Here is a 15,307-nt window from a genome sequence, read left to right as displayed (position 1 = left end):
GTCGATATCTGTCCTGTGACCGGAAGCTAGCTGGGAGAGGCTCCGGCTCTCGTGAGGATAAGCGGCTGGGACAACGGATGGATATGTGATACTGACGCATTTCAACTACGCTTGTGTAATAAAGTCAAACAAGAATGAGGAATTGTACAATTTAATTCTCTATTTTTATATAGTTTGGCTGCTTGACCAAAAAGACTCGTCAAGAGGAAGTAAACAATATTCGCCACTTCCCAAAAAGATTTTCTAGTTTGACGATATTAAATAAGTTTGGATTATAACAACTATGGCAGAACTGGCTCGAGTGTCGCCCTCACGGTTCTGCCCCGTCGGCGCGATTGTGAGCGTGGCCGTTTGTCTCCACGTGCCCTACGATTGACTGGGTGGGCCCTGCCTCCTGCCTGATCACAGCTCGGATTGATTCCAGTGCTCGTGCGACCCCTGTGAGGATAAGCGGCAAGTACAATTTGAAAACAACAACAACTTCCAAGGCTAACTCTACTTTGAAACTAAACCGAAGTTTGTGCGGGTGTTGCAAAAAACACATTTAAGTGCAAAATTAAGAGTATCAAGCCTGATTTTAAGGAAGAATATCAATTCTTTTAATTAACAGTTATTGGAAATACAAAAAAAATATACACACAGTGCATGCGAGGCTACACAAAAGAGGACAACGAGTTCAAGGACGGCAGAATCCTCACGGACCCTCGCAGTCCCCGGTTGGGACCACCTGGACCACAACGTCCAAATGGAGCGAAGGGACCTCGTGGAGGAGGGGGGGGGGGGGGAGACCTGGGGGAGTCAATGTAAGGTTGACCCCGGGTTGACCTCTTGGCGAGGACAAAAAAAAAAAAAAAACACAGCAACCAAATGTTGCGTCGGATTCTATTGTCAAATCATATTTTCGTGATTATTTTTTTGGGGACGAGTGAAGAAGTTGTTGTTTCGACTGAGTCAGCATCAACGCGTCCATCTGTGCGTTGCATTTGTGTGCGCACGTGTCGGCGACGGAGACACGTGAACGCGTCGCGACCGTTTAAAGCGGTACACACCTCACCGCCGCTCGGCTCGCCGTCAGTCCGCTTCGAGGTCGTCTTCGCCTGAAGGAATACACACACGTATGCATAATCAATATACTGTAAATGTCCATCCATCCATCCATCCATTTTCTTAGCCACTTATCCTCACGAGGGTCGCGGGGAGTGCCAGAGCCTATCCCAGCTGTCAACGGGCAGGAGGCGGGATGTGCCCTGAACTGGTCGCCAGCCAATCAACAGTTGCACTCACAATCACACCTACGGGCAATTGAGAGTGTCCAATTCATGTTGCATGTTTTTGGGATGTGGGAGCCCACCCGGCCAAAAGCCACACAGGCACGGGGAGAACACGCAAACCCCACACAGGTGAGTGCCGGGATTGAACCCGGGACCTCAGAACTGCGAGGCCAACGCTTTCCACCATATACTGTAAATGTATGTACTGTATAACGATGGATACACTGAGGTTAATTCATAAAGTCGTCTTTCCCAATCTTTGCTCTTAATCCATTCCAACCTCAAAAAATATTTGTAATTTTTTTACTTCAATTTAAATCAACATTGTCCCGAGTCTTATGGTGTCCCTGCATTGGCCACAAGATGGCAGTACAATGCAAATACACTTTTACAGTACATAAATCGGACGGTCGCAACTACTCAGTAAGATGAAGTTTAAAAAAAAAAAAAAAAAAAAAAATGATCGCAGCAGCTTGACAATCTACCCCTGTGAGGGAAGTGAAGTGAAGTGAGGAGTTCACGACCGCCGTACAGCGCTCGCATCCCAACATTTTACCCGCAGGTGGAGGCAAAAACTCATCCAAACGACGATTCATAACCGGAAAAACACGTTAAGGTCAACATTTGGGTAGGCCGAGCGCGTACAAACCGTGTCGGAAGCGGATGTCGTTCAACACGTCGGCGACGTCGTCCACGTCGATGACAAAATGGCTCATGTCGTCGAAGGACGTCTGCGGTTGCAGCACGTTGGTGTGGCGGGCGTACGCCGACATCCTGTCAACACACACACACAGAGTTGTAAACTATACACAGCACATCGGCGTCTAATGGATGACAGTAAGAACAACAGGAAGGCGACGTCACAGTAGCGCACGCAAAGAAACACACACACACCATACGTCACGACGACGTGGTGCAACACTTACTTGTCGAGTATGACGGTGACATTCTGTGCGAAAGATAGAAACAAAAGTTTATTAGGACAAAAGTTTTGGGACACCGCAAGGACAACAAGTTTTGGCGAGGACACCATTTTGGGGACGCCACCAAGACCAATCGGGACATGGCAGGAGTCTTACTGCTTTGGATGTGACTCAGAAAGATGACGGACGGACGGACGGACGGATATTTGCAAGACTGGCCTGGATGAAGACTGCGGCGTGCGTGTGGTCGGCGGCGTGGACGGCCGTCTCCACCAGCTGCCTCCCGTCCTCCAGCCTCTGGCCGTGCTCGCCGATGACTCGCCGCAAACGCTGCAGCTCCTCGTCCTGCTCCCTGGTGATCGCCGCCACCAGCTCCTGCTTGCGCTCGTCCAAGACGGCCGTCAGGGTCTCGAACTGGCCGGCGAGTTCTTCCCGGCGGCGGCGACCGTTCTCCTGAGGTCGGACGGCATTATGGTACTATATGGTGGCGCCTTGAGATAAGAGCGATATCTGACTGAAAAGTATTTGATGATACCAGCAGATATTTGAAGGCAAACATTTGGGCGACACGTTGACAAACAATATCACAATTCTCACGGGCCCATTTTCTTTATCCTCTGAAAAAAACAACTAATGTCACTGAATTACAATGAATTCTGTTGAATTTCCTTCCATTCCATGAACTCGTTATTTTATCTTTTTATGAACAACAGTATCATAGCGCGCTATTTTTCCAGTGATACATTTTGCATTTGGAACAGATTGAGGGCATTTCCATTCATTTCAACAGAAAACTTGATTTAGGATGCGCGTGAACGAGCGCGCTGACCAAACAAATTCAACGCAAATCCAGCCAAAGTAATTCGAAGGGCGGCTGCTGTGGGCCACAGCTCACGCCGCCACAGAGGCCCCGCCTTTTAAAGGCGTACCACCAGGACCCAAGCTGCCAATCCGCACATTGGTGTGTGCGTTACCTGGACGGCGTCGCAGGCTCCCTCCATGAGCATGATGGCAGCCTGGATGTTGTCGTTGCAGGCGACCAATCCGGCGATGCTGTCGCTCAATTCCGTCTGCAAACACGTTCACACGTTTTGTTTCACTCGGCCCCCCCTGGAGGACATTCAAGGTATCTCCAGCTGTTATTTTCATGACGCTTGTCACCGAGTCGTGCGTCTTCGGCTCCGTTTCAGCGAATCAGACGGCGGCCAAATGTTTTTTTTTTTTCTTTGTCTTTGCGTGACTCAAATGCTTCAAAATGACTTCATCGCCGCTGACTTTCTCACTCTCCCTTTTACGCCTTCGTGTTTGGGCACATTGCTCATCTTTTTTTGTTGTTTGATTTGGGTTACTCATGCTGCGTGCGGACTGGGGAGTGGCATCCTGCAGGGCTGCATCCTCAGACCACTGCACTTCTCCCTGGTGCCTTTTTTCCCCATTGAGGTCCTTCCCTTTTCATGAGCGGGTCTTCCCGTAAAAGTTCTTTTGTTTTCTACGATCGATCGCAACAGAAGTTGGACGAAGAGCTGAGCGAGGCCCTGTCGCTTTCTGTCTCCTTTTGCTCTTTCGTGTCTCCCGTTCTGTCCCAGTTTGTGTCTCGTAATGTCCAATTTTGTCTTATTGCGTGGGAAACGTTTGAGTGCCACCTTGGGACTGATGCCACAAACAAAACGTGAAAGAACTAAAATCACATCATTTTTTTTAGTTTTTCTTCCCCCGGGGGCGACTCCCGATCCCGCCCACCCAACTATTGTTGTCACCTTGAGCCTGATGTAGACGCTGGCGAGCGGCGCCACGTCGCACTCTTTGTGGCGCCCGAACACTTTGCACATGGAGCACGTCGGCGTTTGACAGGACAAGCAGTAGATGTTGATCTTCTCGTCGTGGTGCTCGTCGCACGTCAGCGACTCCGGCTTGACGCTGGCCGGCCTGTCGGCGTCGGGAGAAGTCACGGTTGACCTCGGGCCGCTTTTGAAAACCGGCCCACTTCTAGCCGCCTTCATTTTAATATATCGGACGCACACAGACAGAGGGAACAGTTGGAATTATTCTCAGGACACCACTTGGTAGCTTCAGCGCATTGAACAAAAAGATTAAACCCACAAATATGTCAAAATATGTAATAACAGATACCGGAGGATATTGTTCAAGTAAATTCCGATAAAGACGCCACCTCTCAGATGTTGAAGTGGCCCGGCGGCTTTTGTGCGCATTTAGGATGATGGAAAGGACATTTGAATAAATTTGATGTGTCATGCCCGCCCAATGAGAACAATCGTGTCTATTATGGGATGGCGGCGCCCATCTGCAAACACAGTCAGCGCGAACGTGACACAAACACGCCAAACGCACACATTATCATCACAATGTGACGACTACCGCACTTACACACACACACACACACACACACGCACACACACACACACACACACGCACACACACACACACACACACACACACACACAACTGAAACCTATTTTACATTTTCACAATGTTTATGTTCATATTTTCTGAGCGCTTCGCTACAGTTTATTCATTCCCCAAAAATGAATAATCAATGAGAAAAAAATTATCTATCTGCCATATTCCTGTCCAGTCACATTTAGTTTTTAATGTTAACTCAGGTAAAAATATCAGTCCAAAATTTGATTTGTTTGTGGTTGGCTAATCATCAAAATGATTCTATAATGGATTAAAAACCGCCTTTAAAAAAAAAATAAAATAAAAAAATCTGCAAACAGTGTTGACGAATGACACTGAAAAGAAAACGGGGCGAAATGCTGCCCTCTTGTTGTTATATTTTGTATTACAACTAAGTAAGGCGCTGGGGTGATTGTGTGTATTACTGTATTTGCATATCATACAGATTTTATTCAACAGGATCTCAGTCATAACTACGTGTTATTGTTATCACTACGTCTGTAAGTAGTTTTAGTTGAGATGGTTTACAACCATTGCGGTTGTTGTTGTTGTTGTTTTTGATTGACTTCTTTTTAGACTCAAGCATAACAATTGAGAATGTGAGTTATTTTCTTTGATTTGATTGATTTACTTTACACTTGGCTATGAACCTATGAAAGTATGTGTATTATTTATGCGTGAGTTCTTTTGACACATTGCCAGTTGAAAAGAACGCCGAAGAAGGCGCCGCCGGAGGAGCTGACCTGCAGTCCTGGTTTCTGCGGTACACGTCGATGATGTTCTCCACCAGGAGGTTCCTCTGCAGACCGTAGACTCCGTGGCGGTCCAGGACCACCTCGTGGCGACACGACGGGCACCGGAAGCGACTCCCCAAGCCGGACGAGCTGCGCGACTGCCACGACGGGTTGGACGACTGCGACAAAGACAGAAAGCACGTTCGTCGGTACCAGCGGACCGTGAAACTCAAAGTGGGCTGAGGGAGGAAAAGCGGAACAGAGGGAGGATGGATGGATGGATGGATGGATGGATGTACTAAAACCTTGTGCTGGGCGAAATGGTGTTAAAATAAAATCTCTGATTTCTTTCAAAAGTCTGGATTCCACTTTTAATTGATGCCCCCCCCCCCCCCGCAACAGAAGAAAATGACAATAATTTTGCTGTTTTTTTCCCCTTTAAAATAGTTTTCCAAGTATTAACGTGAATGAACTTGTATGGAAAAATGTGAAATATTGCCGGCAAAAAATATCATGTATAGAATACCGATGTTGCCGCAACCCTTGTGAAGATAAGTGCCTAAGAAAGTGGATGGATAGACTAAAACTTCATGCTGGGAGAAATGGCATTAAAATAAAATCTCTGATTTCTTTCAAAAGTCTGGATTCCATTTTTAATTAAAAACTGCCCCCCCCTTTGCCACAGAAGAAAATTACAATAATTTTGCTGTTATTTTTCTCTTTGAAATAATTTTCCTCGTATTAACATGAATTAACATACAGAAAAATGTGAAATATTGCTGACAAAAAAATCAGGATATCATGTATTCAATATATATGTTCCCGCAACCCTTTTGATTATAAACAGACAGGAAAATGGATGGATGGACAATGCCGATGTATCATAAATACCTGATGTTGATGTTTGTTTTTTTTTTTTTTGCAGAAAGTGGCAGACAAATCTAGTTTAGGCATCTAAACAAACATGTTTGGCGGTGCCTTGAGATAAGAGTGACCTGACTTGCGCTTTTTTTTTTTTAAGATATGAAACCAAAAAAGTAACAAAATAGCACTATTAAATGCAATGAATGTGAGAGTGTTGTAACGCTTTGAAAATATTAGATTTTAAGGCCACGTTGGCCAGCCCTACAATAACGTCAAAGAAGCAGTTTGTCTTTTTGTTGCTTGGTGAGTTCAGTACTCGTGAAATATTACTCCCTAATCAATTATGAGTTAGCGGAAGTTTCTGGAAGCGTCGACTCGCCTGGAAGACGTCGTTGGCGCACTTCCTGCAGAGGTTGTGCTGGCAGGGCAGGATGACGACGGGCTTGGTGAACATCTCAAGGCAGACGGGACACAGCAGCTGCTTGTGGAGGTCCTCCATGCTCCGCCCTGCGACGCCCGCCGGCTCAAGGCCCAAGTTCATCAAACGCTGACCCGGTCCCAAAAACGCAACAACAACAACAAAGAGTTTCAAGAAGAGTTGACAGGAGAAGTTCAAAAAGCTCGCCCGGGCCTGGTTTCCGCTGCCTGGCCGTGCTGCGTAAAGACCCCCGGACCTCCAAAGTCTCTGACTGACTTACTGACTCCGTTCTATTCTTAGCTGCTGTGTTTGTTGTGGATTGTGTTACTACCAAAAACACATTCCGGTGCGGGTCCAAATCCAGGCGTGGAACACACGTCAGGGTGGCTTGATGGAGAAGAGAGCTGTTGTGTCTGTCGAGGGGGAGATTTCGGGAACCGCTCGCAGCCATTTTGAAGGCATTTATCGTACATTTTAATCAACTTTACTGCGTAAACGCATTTTCTTGGCCCTCCTCTTCTTGAGCATCATATTTGAATTGGAAGGCTAAGCTCGCAGGTTAGACTACTTACTACCTTGTAGCCGAGGCTTCAATGAGCAATCATTGTTTTTTTGTCAGACAAAACTTTGATTTAGTGAAATATTTACCTTGTACGCTATACCGTAGATGGTGTAGCTATAATTGGCCAATTTTGGACTAACAACATTCTCTATTAATATTTCGGCCCAGTCTACTAGCTAGCTAGTAGCCTAGCATGCCGCACGTCCTTACCAGCAGCATCTTGTCAATAAACCCTTTTTTGTTCAATATTTACATTAAATAATTGTATTAGTTCCTGTTACTATTGAAATTTTGACTAAAGGTAAAATTCCTTCCTAACAGTTGTTTCGTTGCTAATCACTTCCTTTTGACACCTGCGGTCTTTTTTTCGGGGGGGGGGGGCTAAAATCGATTTGATGTTACATACTTGATGTTACATACTAAATTCCTGACATATTCATTCTCTATTTGCTACATATTAGCTGGTAACCCAGTAGAGTTTTACATTAACCAATAAGTTTTGTTTTTGTTTTTTTACTAAAATACGTTTGTTAAAATAAAGATACAAATCAGTTATCAAATCGCAATTTAAAGATGAATGGAACCATAATACTTTTAAAACCTGCCAGTCAACGCAAGTTATCACAATTGTAAAAATAATTTGCATTGGTGGAAAGGATCCAGTCGCTTTCTGCTAGCATAGCTGACCCCTAGTTACCTCCTAGCAACATAAATTAATAAGACACCATGAAGTACATTCAACTAAACAATGAGTAGACAATTTCGAAACTTGTTGGCCAGTGTAGCCACAACCCAATGATGTCAAAGAGGTAAGAAGAGCTGCAGCGTTACCTGCGTTAGACTGCCACACTGTGAGCGTTCATTGACGAGTGGTGAAAAAAATTCTGCATCCAATACGTTGATGACGCAAACGGAAGATATACTTCATCGTTGGACTACAATGTTTGGACGAAAGAAAACAAAACTCATTTCAAACCGGTGCCATTTACACAAACAAAATTAAAATACATGTTTAGAAAATTAATAGCTTGGGCGAGTTTGTTGTTTGGTATGACAAATGGAGATTATCAAGGAAGGAATTAAGAAAATTAGTTTTTTATTTGGTCAGAATTGCAGCGCACAAACACATATGATCAATTTCATAATCAGGTCATCTTATTGTTTCAATGAAATGTATACCGGTCCTTTTTTAAAAAAAATTATTACTAAAGAAAGATTGTCAAAGTGGTTTATTTTGAAGCAACACTGACAATCGATCTGGGCTAACCCTAATCATGCTAACTAGTTAGCATACAGCCGCTTGGCAAATTTAAACTTTTTTTTCACATAAATTAAGAAAAAAATATTTACACTCAAAATACACATGGATAAAAATGTAATCAGCAACTAAATCAGTGGTTTCATGACTTATTTACAACATCCACAGAAATAAAAGTGTCATCTTTAAAATGTTTTTGGTGATGCCGTAAAATGACTTTAAAATTTGGCCGTGTGAGGTAAACAAGCACATTTTGTTTTCAGTTTTTGAAATTAGGAGTATTGAGACATTTTAAGCAGCGAACTTTATAACGACTAAAAGTTGAAAACGTTTCACCGACGACCTCAAAGGTTGGAATCGGTTTTTTTTTCCTTCCGTTTTCCATCACGATCAAACGGCTCAATTGAAAAATGCTGGTTTGATTAATATTCATGATCATTTTGCATAGTGATGTCAAACCCTTTCCATGAAAATGGAACAACCGTATGTATATGATTCGATCCATTCAGATTACGGCCATTCTAATTATAAATTTGCCTCAAATTATTGTCCAGGAGGTCACTTCTGAAATGGTTTAAAAAAAAAAAAAAAAAAAAGAACTTTTCCTCAAATGTCTGCCGCACTTCTTGTTAAAGGCACAACACACTTGAGAAATTTACCAAAATGTGGCGTCAACATCAGGATGTGACGAAAGACAATTTCTTTATGGAACAGATAAGATTCATCCGATTAAAAACTTCGGTATGTAAACATGGAAGATATGGAATCGCCTTTCCAAGGTACATAAAGTAATTGAACAGATAGTTTTTGAATTAATAAGTGCCATCAGAATTGCTTTTATTATTCTGGTGAGTTTATCTCCTTTCTATCAGAACAGTAGCCATAAATAAGTCTGAAGCCCGCAAGGCCAAACCCGAACAGAAAGTTGGCCATTTTTTTGGAGCAGCCGTTTCGGGCGAATTCCGCGACTTCCCAAAATGAGCCCCGACCAGAAGTTGCTACCAAAGACCGACGATGGATCATTCAACAATTACAAAGCTTTCTTCTTCTTCTTTTTTTCTTTCTAACAAGTGCGTGCCAAAAATGGATCATTTTGAGTGTCTCCATGAAAAAAATGGCCTGCAGCTTTCAATGATGAATTATGTGTGAAATGATGGCCGTGTTGCTGTGATGATAACATTGGCAAACCGCTCGCACGGAGCAGATCGCATGGCTGCTACATGGAGCTCCAGGGAGGGGAATGACATTCCGTTCATTTTTTTCCCGTCCATCACGGTCCAGTTTAGTGGTTCAGTTGATTTGCTGGTTGTTTCTTTTGTCCGCAGTGAGTGGCACAGGATGACAAACAAAAAAATTGCCCGTCTCTATGGAACAGGAGTGCATGCATCCAGACGGGGGGGCAGGTGGGGCAAGCCAACATCATCGGACTTCCCATCGGTCCCTGCCTATCAAAATAGGTCCGCTTCCGGTCCGCTCCGAACGGCGTCGCGTCTTTTCCGGCTCATTCCTGGGATGAAGCACCGTGTGGAGATGAGATGGTGGAAGGAGGACGCAGACGTCCACAGAAGAAGAGCACGAGGACGTTTTCCTCTGTGGAGGTCCGGCGTGTCAGGATCGAGACGGTGGCCTGCTACTGTCTGAAAAAGACGTTCCCGTGTATCAATTAGAGGGAAAAAAAAAACGGAACCCAAGGCACCCCTGTAGTAATAATAATAGCCTACCTTTACGCTCTGGCTGATGAAAGACATCCAGCGTCATCAGCCTGCGGGTGGAAAGCACATTGATAATTACGCTAGCTAACTAGACGTAAACGTGCAAACATGCTTCATTGTCGTTTTAATTCAATATTGAAGCATGCGTGTAGTGTGACGTTCAGTTAGTAAAAGAACAAACGTGAACAATAACAAGCTCGGTTGAGGAAGCAAGCGATCAGGCGGCGGATCAGACAAAAGAAAAACGAAAAAACGGCGGCGGCTCTTACGAGTCATTTCGACTCGGGCAAGCTCTCGCGGGGCTTCTCCTCCTCTCGCTGCTCTGTCGGCGGCGGTAGGGACGACGGCGACACCTGGGACACGGACTCCGGCGGGGGCGGGGGCGGCATGGGGAGCGGGATGGGCGCGCCTTTGCCGTCTGGGGTCTGGGCGCCCCCGCTAGACGAGGGCTGACCTATGATTACCGTGTTGCCTGTTTTTGAGAGTCAACATCAGCGACGACATGCGAACACTAAAACTTAAACAACGTGCCGTGCCAATACGACATCCACACATTTTTGGAGATATAGAACATTTTCAAATTTGGGTGTATCTACTTTTAGAGAAGCAGGATAAACAATATAGGAGTAAAGTTATTTGTTCATGTGCATTGTCTAATTTTGCAACCCACAATTCTTGATCGAGTGACTGATTCAAACATGGACGTGCAAATAAGATCCTCCACAAAGCAACTGATAAGACCGAGGTGGGCCACAACATTCCAGCGCATCCGAGCTGGCCCACTTCACATCCGACCGTCGCAGCTTCCGTGGCTTTCTTTGTACCTGCGCAGTTCTCGACTCACCGCTGTCCTGCTCCGCCTTGATCTGCTCCTCCAGGTCCTCGGGGTTCACGTACTGGTAGCTTTCGTCGTCGTCGGGCGGCTTGCACTTGCCGCAGCAGAGGCAGCAGCAGCAGCAGCAACAGCAGCAGCTGAACAGCGTGCAGCACAGCACCAAAGCCTGCAGCCGACGCATCACATCGTCACCACCGAAGCTCATCTCATGATTTTTTTCCCCCTGGGTCCGCCACCAGCAGTACCCCCATCTCTACTGTCTAAGACTACTTGGGCATATTCGTTCGCATCAGTTGCCACATGTAGTTAGCTAGCGAGCTAAAGCGACGCCCCAAAGATGCATCTTCCCTCCAAATATTTGGACTCTTTGAGCGCCTCGTTGTTGCTGGGTGGAAAACCCCAGTGACGTATTATCAGAGTCTACGCTAACCAGTACCCACCTGGAACCACCACTTGGACATGAGGAAGTAGTACTTGACGCTCTCTTCTCCAAATTGCTCGGACACGTAGAGTCCCATGGAACCGTACTGGTCGTAGATCTTCCTCTTGGTGTCATCGTTGAGGATGGAGTTGGCGTTGTTGATCTCCTTGAACTTCTCCGCCGCCTCCGGGTTGTCCGGATTCTTGTCCGGGTGGTACTTTAGCGCCAACTTCCTGCCGGGCCAAGGAAGTGTTTCAAGTCAGGGTTCCTGCTCAGGGATAAGGTCTCAATACCTGGATTAGTTTCAAACTAGGGTTGGTGTTGAAAGTCAGGGTTTTAAACCAGGGTTCGGTTTAAAACGAGGGGCAGCATGTGCAATTGTGCTTTGGAAAGAACAATCTGAGGCAGGTTTTTTCAGGGTTGGGATTTCAAAATGGGGTGTGAAATTAGCGTTTTTCAAGACCTTGTTTGAAACCCTAATCCTTTCCGATTGCGCTACGAAGCATTGTAGCATAAGCCCGAATTTCTTGTGCGAAAGAGAAGCCCGACGCCAGCGCTCACCTGTAGGCTTTCTTGATGTCCTCAGCCGAGGCGCCTTTCTCCAGTCCTAACACCTTGTAGACGCTTTCCCCCGCCGTGGACATCTTCCGCTGGGGCCGCGGGGCGTGGGCGTTGGCGTTGGGGTCAACCATGGCTCACCTCCGCTCTACGCAGACAACGACACGCAAACTCACAAGTCAGCGCCGCAACTTATGCAAATTGATGCAGTCATAGTATTTTGAGTTTTTTTTTTCCCCACATAATTTTGTGCATGACAACAAAAGAGCCCGGTGAAAGGCAATCGCCCAAAACATGGTGGCCACTTACTGTTCATATCAAAACAAAGTATTTCTACTTCCATTATTGACTAGGACAACATGATTTGCGTTTAGCGTCACAGATTCCGACCTTGCATTGCATGTTGTTATGCTGCATAACTAATGAAGTAGCCACTGTGTGTACCACGGTAACTACACACACACACAAGCACACGCACGCACGTGCACACATGGGTCATTAAGTAAAGAAGATTACATTTTGCTGACCTCTCACATTACGAGCAAGTGGATCAGTCTGGTCACAAGGACGCAAACACACACACACACACACACAGTCTCATATGTACAGAAATACTCCCCTCATACATTTACATAAATATTGCACACATTTATAGTGTTTTTGCACAGAGCATATCAGCAACATTCCGTTTATTTAACTCTTACGTCAACGACTTTGTGAACTCTGTGCATTCCTAAAAGCAAAAAAAAAAAAAAAAAAAATGCCATTAATCCAGACGTGTCGAGCTCGAAGGTTTGGACCACTTGGGGTCAACCGACGGGACTCCAAAAGCGGGTAAAAAGTAATTACGACGAGAGGTCAAGAAATCCAATTGGACATGTCAGAAACACGGTGGCTCTCGCAGTGATGTACAACAACGTTTACTTACGAGTACGACGATGCTACAAATATATAGCCGATATGAATATGCACCAACGAATTGGGCCGTGAGAAGAGAGCAGTCTTTTTGTCTCTGGTTGTCTTAGTCTTTTCAAAATTTGTGCGTCTAAGTATAGCTCCTCATCAAAAGCATCTGGGGGTTGGGCGGGGTGTATGAAAAGGAAACATTTTTAGACAGAAGTTTCAAAACCTTGAATAAGTCCCGTTGCAAAGACCTTTGCCTAACACGCTCGCTCCACGTGGAAAGTCATTGCGACAACGGCAAGGACAACGGCGTCCCGGTGCGACCTTGGCCATATTTGGAAGTGCTGAATCGCAGCCTCCCAGGAAGTTGGGAGGCTTTCCCCGCTAGCTGACGAGTACTGCGCTCCTCGGCAATATGTATATCCCGATGTTGCAAAAGAGGAGATGAGCAGCAGCAAAAATAATAAAAGGGAACAAAAGCATGCTACGATAAGTTCACATCTTCTCAGAGTTTAAAGCTTCTTTGTGTGCTCCACTTCCACAAAGATTGCTTCAAAGTGTATTTATGGCTGAGCTGAGCGCAGTTCGAAAGTAATCTTCACCGATATTTTGCTATATCTGTCCCAAAACTCCAGATATGTGCATCCTGACGTCACCGCGACACCACACTCTCCAACAGGCGTCAGGTTGGAACACAAAGGAAAAAAAAGGTAAAGAAATGAAAATTTATGTTATTCACGATCAAGTTCAAGTCCATGTAAGTACTCTCACCTGCCACGATTGCAGGTACAGTCTAATAACTTCAAATACAATGCATTGTTTTAATTGCAACTGGGAGTGGCAATCAACATCTTGGAACCTCTTTTTTGAACAAGTGTTGACGAGCTTCCTAACTGCAGCTTGTTGTGAACTGAACTGACTTGACTATAAATGCTGACGATTGGGAGGTGCCTGCCAGATTGAAATCAGGGCACACTGCTATGTTAACTAGCTCGCCGCCGATTAGATCGCGCGTTATTATCGTTATGTCGATTCTATTAAAAGAACATAACGGCGATCATTCCACACGACGTCTGGGGGCACACCCCAGTCTCGCCGCTGCGTCGTTGTTAATTGTCGCGGGGAGGGGGGCAGAAGTGACGCCGCGTGATTGTCGCCCTTGCCCTTGCCTGGCTAGAACTAATCCCGCAGCTAATGTTAATCTCCCCGCACGTTGACAATTAACTATTTTCTATTACTCCACTTGACAACCAATCGATATCGGCGAGAACTTCGCTGCCGGGTATATATACTGTATGAAATAAAATAAATGCCAATATTCGCGTCGTGGCACGTAAACTACAAACTCGCTTGTCACAGGAATTCGAGTCGTACGACCAGTAACGTTCATTCATCTTGTCTGTGGAGTAAATCCGTCACGAATGTCATTCAGATGTGATTTGAAGACCAACGTGAGCGTCGTCTGGAATTCGGCACATTTGTTCTTCAAATGACTACGTGGACGGTACACCGAAACACAACCATGGGGTGTTTGAGAAACCTGAAATAAAACGTAATTAACCGGCACTTTGTGCAATGGATAGATAATCGAGGTTGAAGTGTCATTTCTTTTTCTTTTTAAATGGATAGGCCTAAACTCGGGCGATTAGCATCATGCTAACGACGGTGTTACCTGATGCTAACTGAACGCGGTGTGTCACGCCGGGTGCTAACTGGATCATCTGGTTTAGCGTCCGGACCCCGAGTCATGGGCTCGTTGCCGCGCAGGGAACTTCAGCCGCGGTCTGGACAGTCGAACCGTTCATGTAGCTGCTGCGGCGGCGCCGCTAGCCGAGCCGAACCGCGCCGGTGTAATCGCAGCTCGCTCTCAAGCTCTTTCCAGGGAATGACGTCACACCGCCGGCGTGACGCGATCATTGTCACAACGGGAAAGTTCGTCACCTGTCGCGATGTCCGCGCGCGTTTCTGCTCACATTGCAGGAAATTAATCAATTTAAAAAAAAAATGAAAGCGTAAATAAAACAACAAGGTAAGAGATTAAAATCAATTAAAAAGCGAAAATAATATTTTTTTTACTGCACCCCGACGCGGAACTCCAGCTCAACCGACATCGTAATTGCAATTACAAACTACAGGAAATGGTTCTCAATTATTAAAACCAAAATAAAGATCCTGCAAAGCACTGTATAAGGCTTGTTTCACACGTGCGCGGTGTTGTGATGTTCCGTGTGCCTTTTAGAAGGCGTGGCCTCTTGATGACTGTTTTGTCCCGTTGACCAATTACCACGCGGTTAGTTCATGACCATCTGTCAGCAAACGCAGCGCGCATCTTCTTTCTGCTCGCCGTGTTTTCGTTTCGTATTTGTGTGAGTTTGTCGTAGCCTAGTTGAGGTTGGAACCTTTCTTCGCGGTTTGAATACACTTGTTAAA

At 45.5% G+C, this 15,307-nt stretch overlaps 2 protein-coding genes across 7 annotated transcripts; both read right to left on the bottom strand.

Annotated features, from left to right (window-relative positions):
• Nucleotides 1–34: 34 nt before the first annotated feature.
• trim54 (tripartite motif containing 54) lies at nt 35–8,123 on the bottom strand. 4 transcript variants are annotated; one of them, XM_061811704.1, is made up of 9 exons: nt 6,590–7,267; nt 5,356–5,525; nt 3,952–4,120; nt 3,169–3,264; nt 2,414–2,647; nt 2,198–2,220; nt 1,921–2,045; nt 1,050–1,097; nt 35–438 (listed from the first exon to the last, which is right to left on the bottom strand). In XM_061811704.1, the coding sequence occupies exons 1-8, from the start codon at nt 6,749–6,751 to the stop codon at nt 1,072–1,074; spliced, it is 1,005 nt and encodes a 334-aa protein (XP_061667688.1). In that variant the 5' UTR covers nt 6,752–7,267; the 3' UTR covers nt 35–438; nt 1,050–1,071. The 4 variants fall into 4 exon arrangements, with proteins under 4 accessions (XP_061667688.1, XP_061667687.1, XP_061667685.1 ...); XM_061811703.1 differs by lacking the exon at nt 35–438 and adding an exon at nt 7,277–7,538 and having other exon boundaries at nt 579–1,097; nt 6,590–6,757; XM_061811701.1 differs by lacking the exon at nt 35–438 and adding an exon at nt 8,022–8,123 and having other exon boundaries at nt 581–1,097; nt 6,590–6,757.
• Nucleotides 8,124–8,274: 151 nt separating this feature from the next.
• dnajc5ga (DnaJ (Hsp40) homolog, subfamily C, member 5 gamma a) lies at nt 8,275–15,013 on the bottom strand. Of its 3 annotated transcripts, none has more exons than XM_061812891.1 (7): nt 14,550–15,013; nt 11,978–12,122; nt 11,436–11,649; nt 11,005–11,161; nt 10,430–10,614; nt 10,170–10,210; nt 8,275–10,085 (listed from the first exon to the last, which is right to left on the bottom strand). In XM_061812891.1, exons 2-5 carry the CDS (start codon nt 12,106–12,108, stop codon nt 10,433–10,435), a joined length of 684 nt encoding a protein of 227 aa, XP_061668875.1. In that variant the 5' UTR covers nt 12,109–12,122; nt 14,550–15,013; the 3' UTR covers nt 8,275–10,085; nt 10,170–10,210; nt 10,430–10,432. The 3 variants fall into 3 exon arrangements, with proteins under 3 accessions (XP_061668875.1, XP_061668874.1, XP_061668877.1); XM_061812890.1 differs by having other exon boundaries at nt 10,430–10,632; nt 14,550–15,006; XM_061812893.1 differs by lacking the exon at nt 10,430–10,614 and having other exon boundaries at nt 14,550–15,005.
• Nucleotides 15,014–15,307: the final 294 nt, after the last annotated feature.

This window comes from Syngnathoides biaculeatus, chromosome 23, assembly GCF_019802595.1.
Source record: "Syngnathoides biaculeatus isolate LvHL_M chromosome 23, ASM1980259v1, whole genome shotgun sequence".
Classification (NCBI taxonomy): domain Eukaryota; kingdom Metazoa; phylum Chordata; class Actinopteri; order Syngnathiformes; family Syngnathidae; genus Syngnathoides; species Syngnathoides biaculeatus.
The sequence above is the reverse complement of the archived record's forward strand: the minus strand, read 5'-3'. Positions and strand labels throughout refer to the sequence as shown.

Bases quoted from the DNA above. Each gene is read 5' to 3' on its own strand.
- trim54 (XM_061811701.1), bottom strand. From the start codon at position 6,751: ATGAACTTGGGCCTTGAGCCGGCGGGCGTCGCAGGGCGGAGCATGGAG. The intron at 5,526-6,589 runs GCGAGTCGACGC...TCTTTGTCGCAG, and splicing joins GCGCCAACGACGTCTTCCAG to TCGTCCAACCCGTCGTGGCA. The intron at 4,121-5,355 runs GTCAGCTCCTCC...CGACGCCGACAG, and splicing joins CGCAGAAACCAGGACTGCAG to GCCGGCCAGCGTCAAGCCGG.
- dnajc5ga (XM_061812890.1), bottom strand. From the start codon at position 12,108: ATGGTTGACCCCAACGCCAACGCCCACGCCCCGCGGCCCCAGCGGAAG. The intron at 11,162-11,435 runs GTGGGTACTGGT...CGTCGGCTGCAG, and splicing joins TGTCCAAGTGGTGGTTCCAG to GCTTTGGTGCTGTGCTGCAC. The intron at 10,633-11,004 runs GTGAGTCGAGAA...TCTCAAAAACAG, and splicing joins CAAGGCGGAGCAGGACAGCG to GCAACACGGTAATCATAGGT.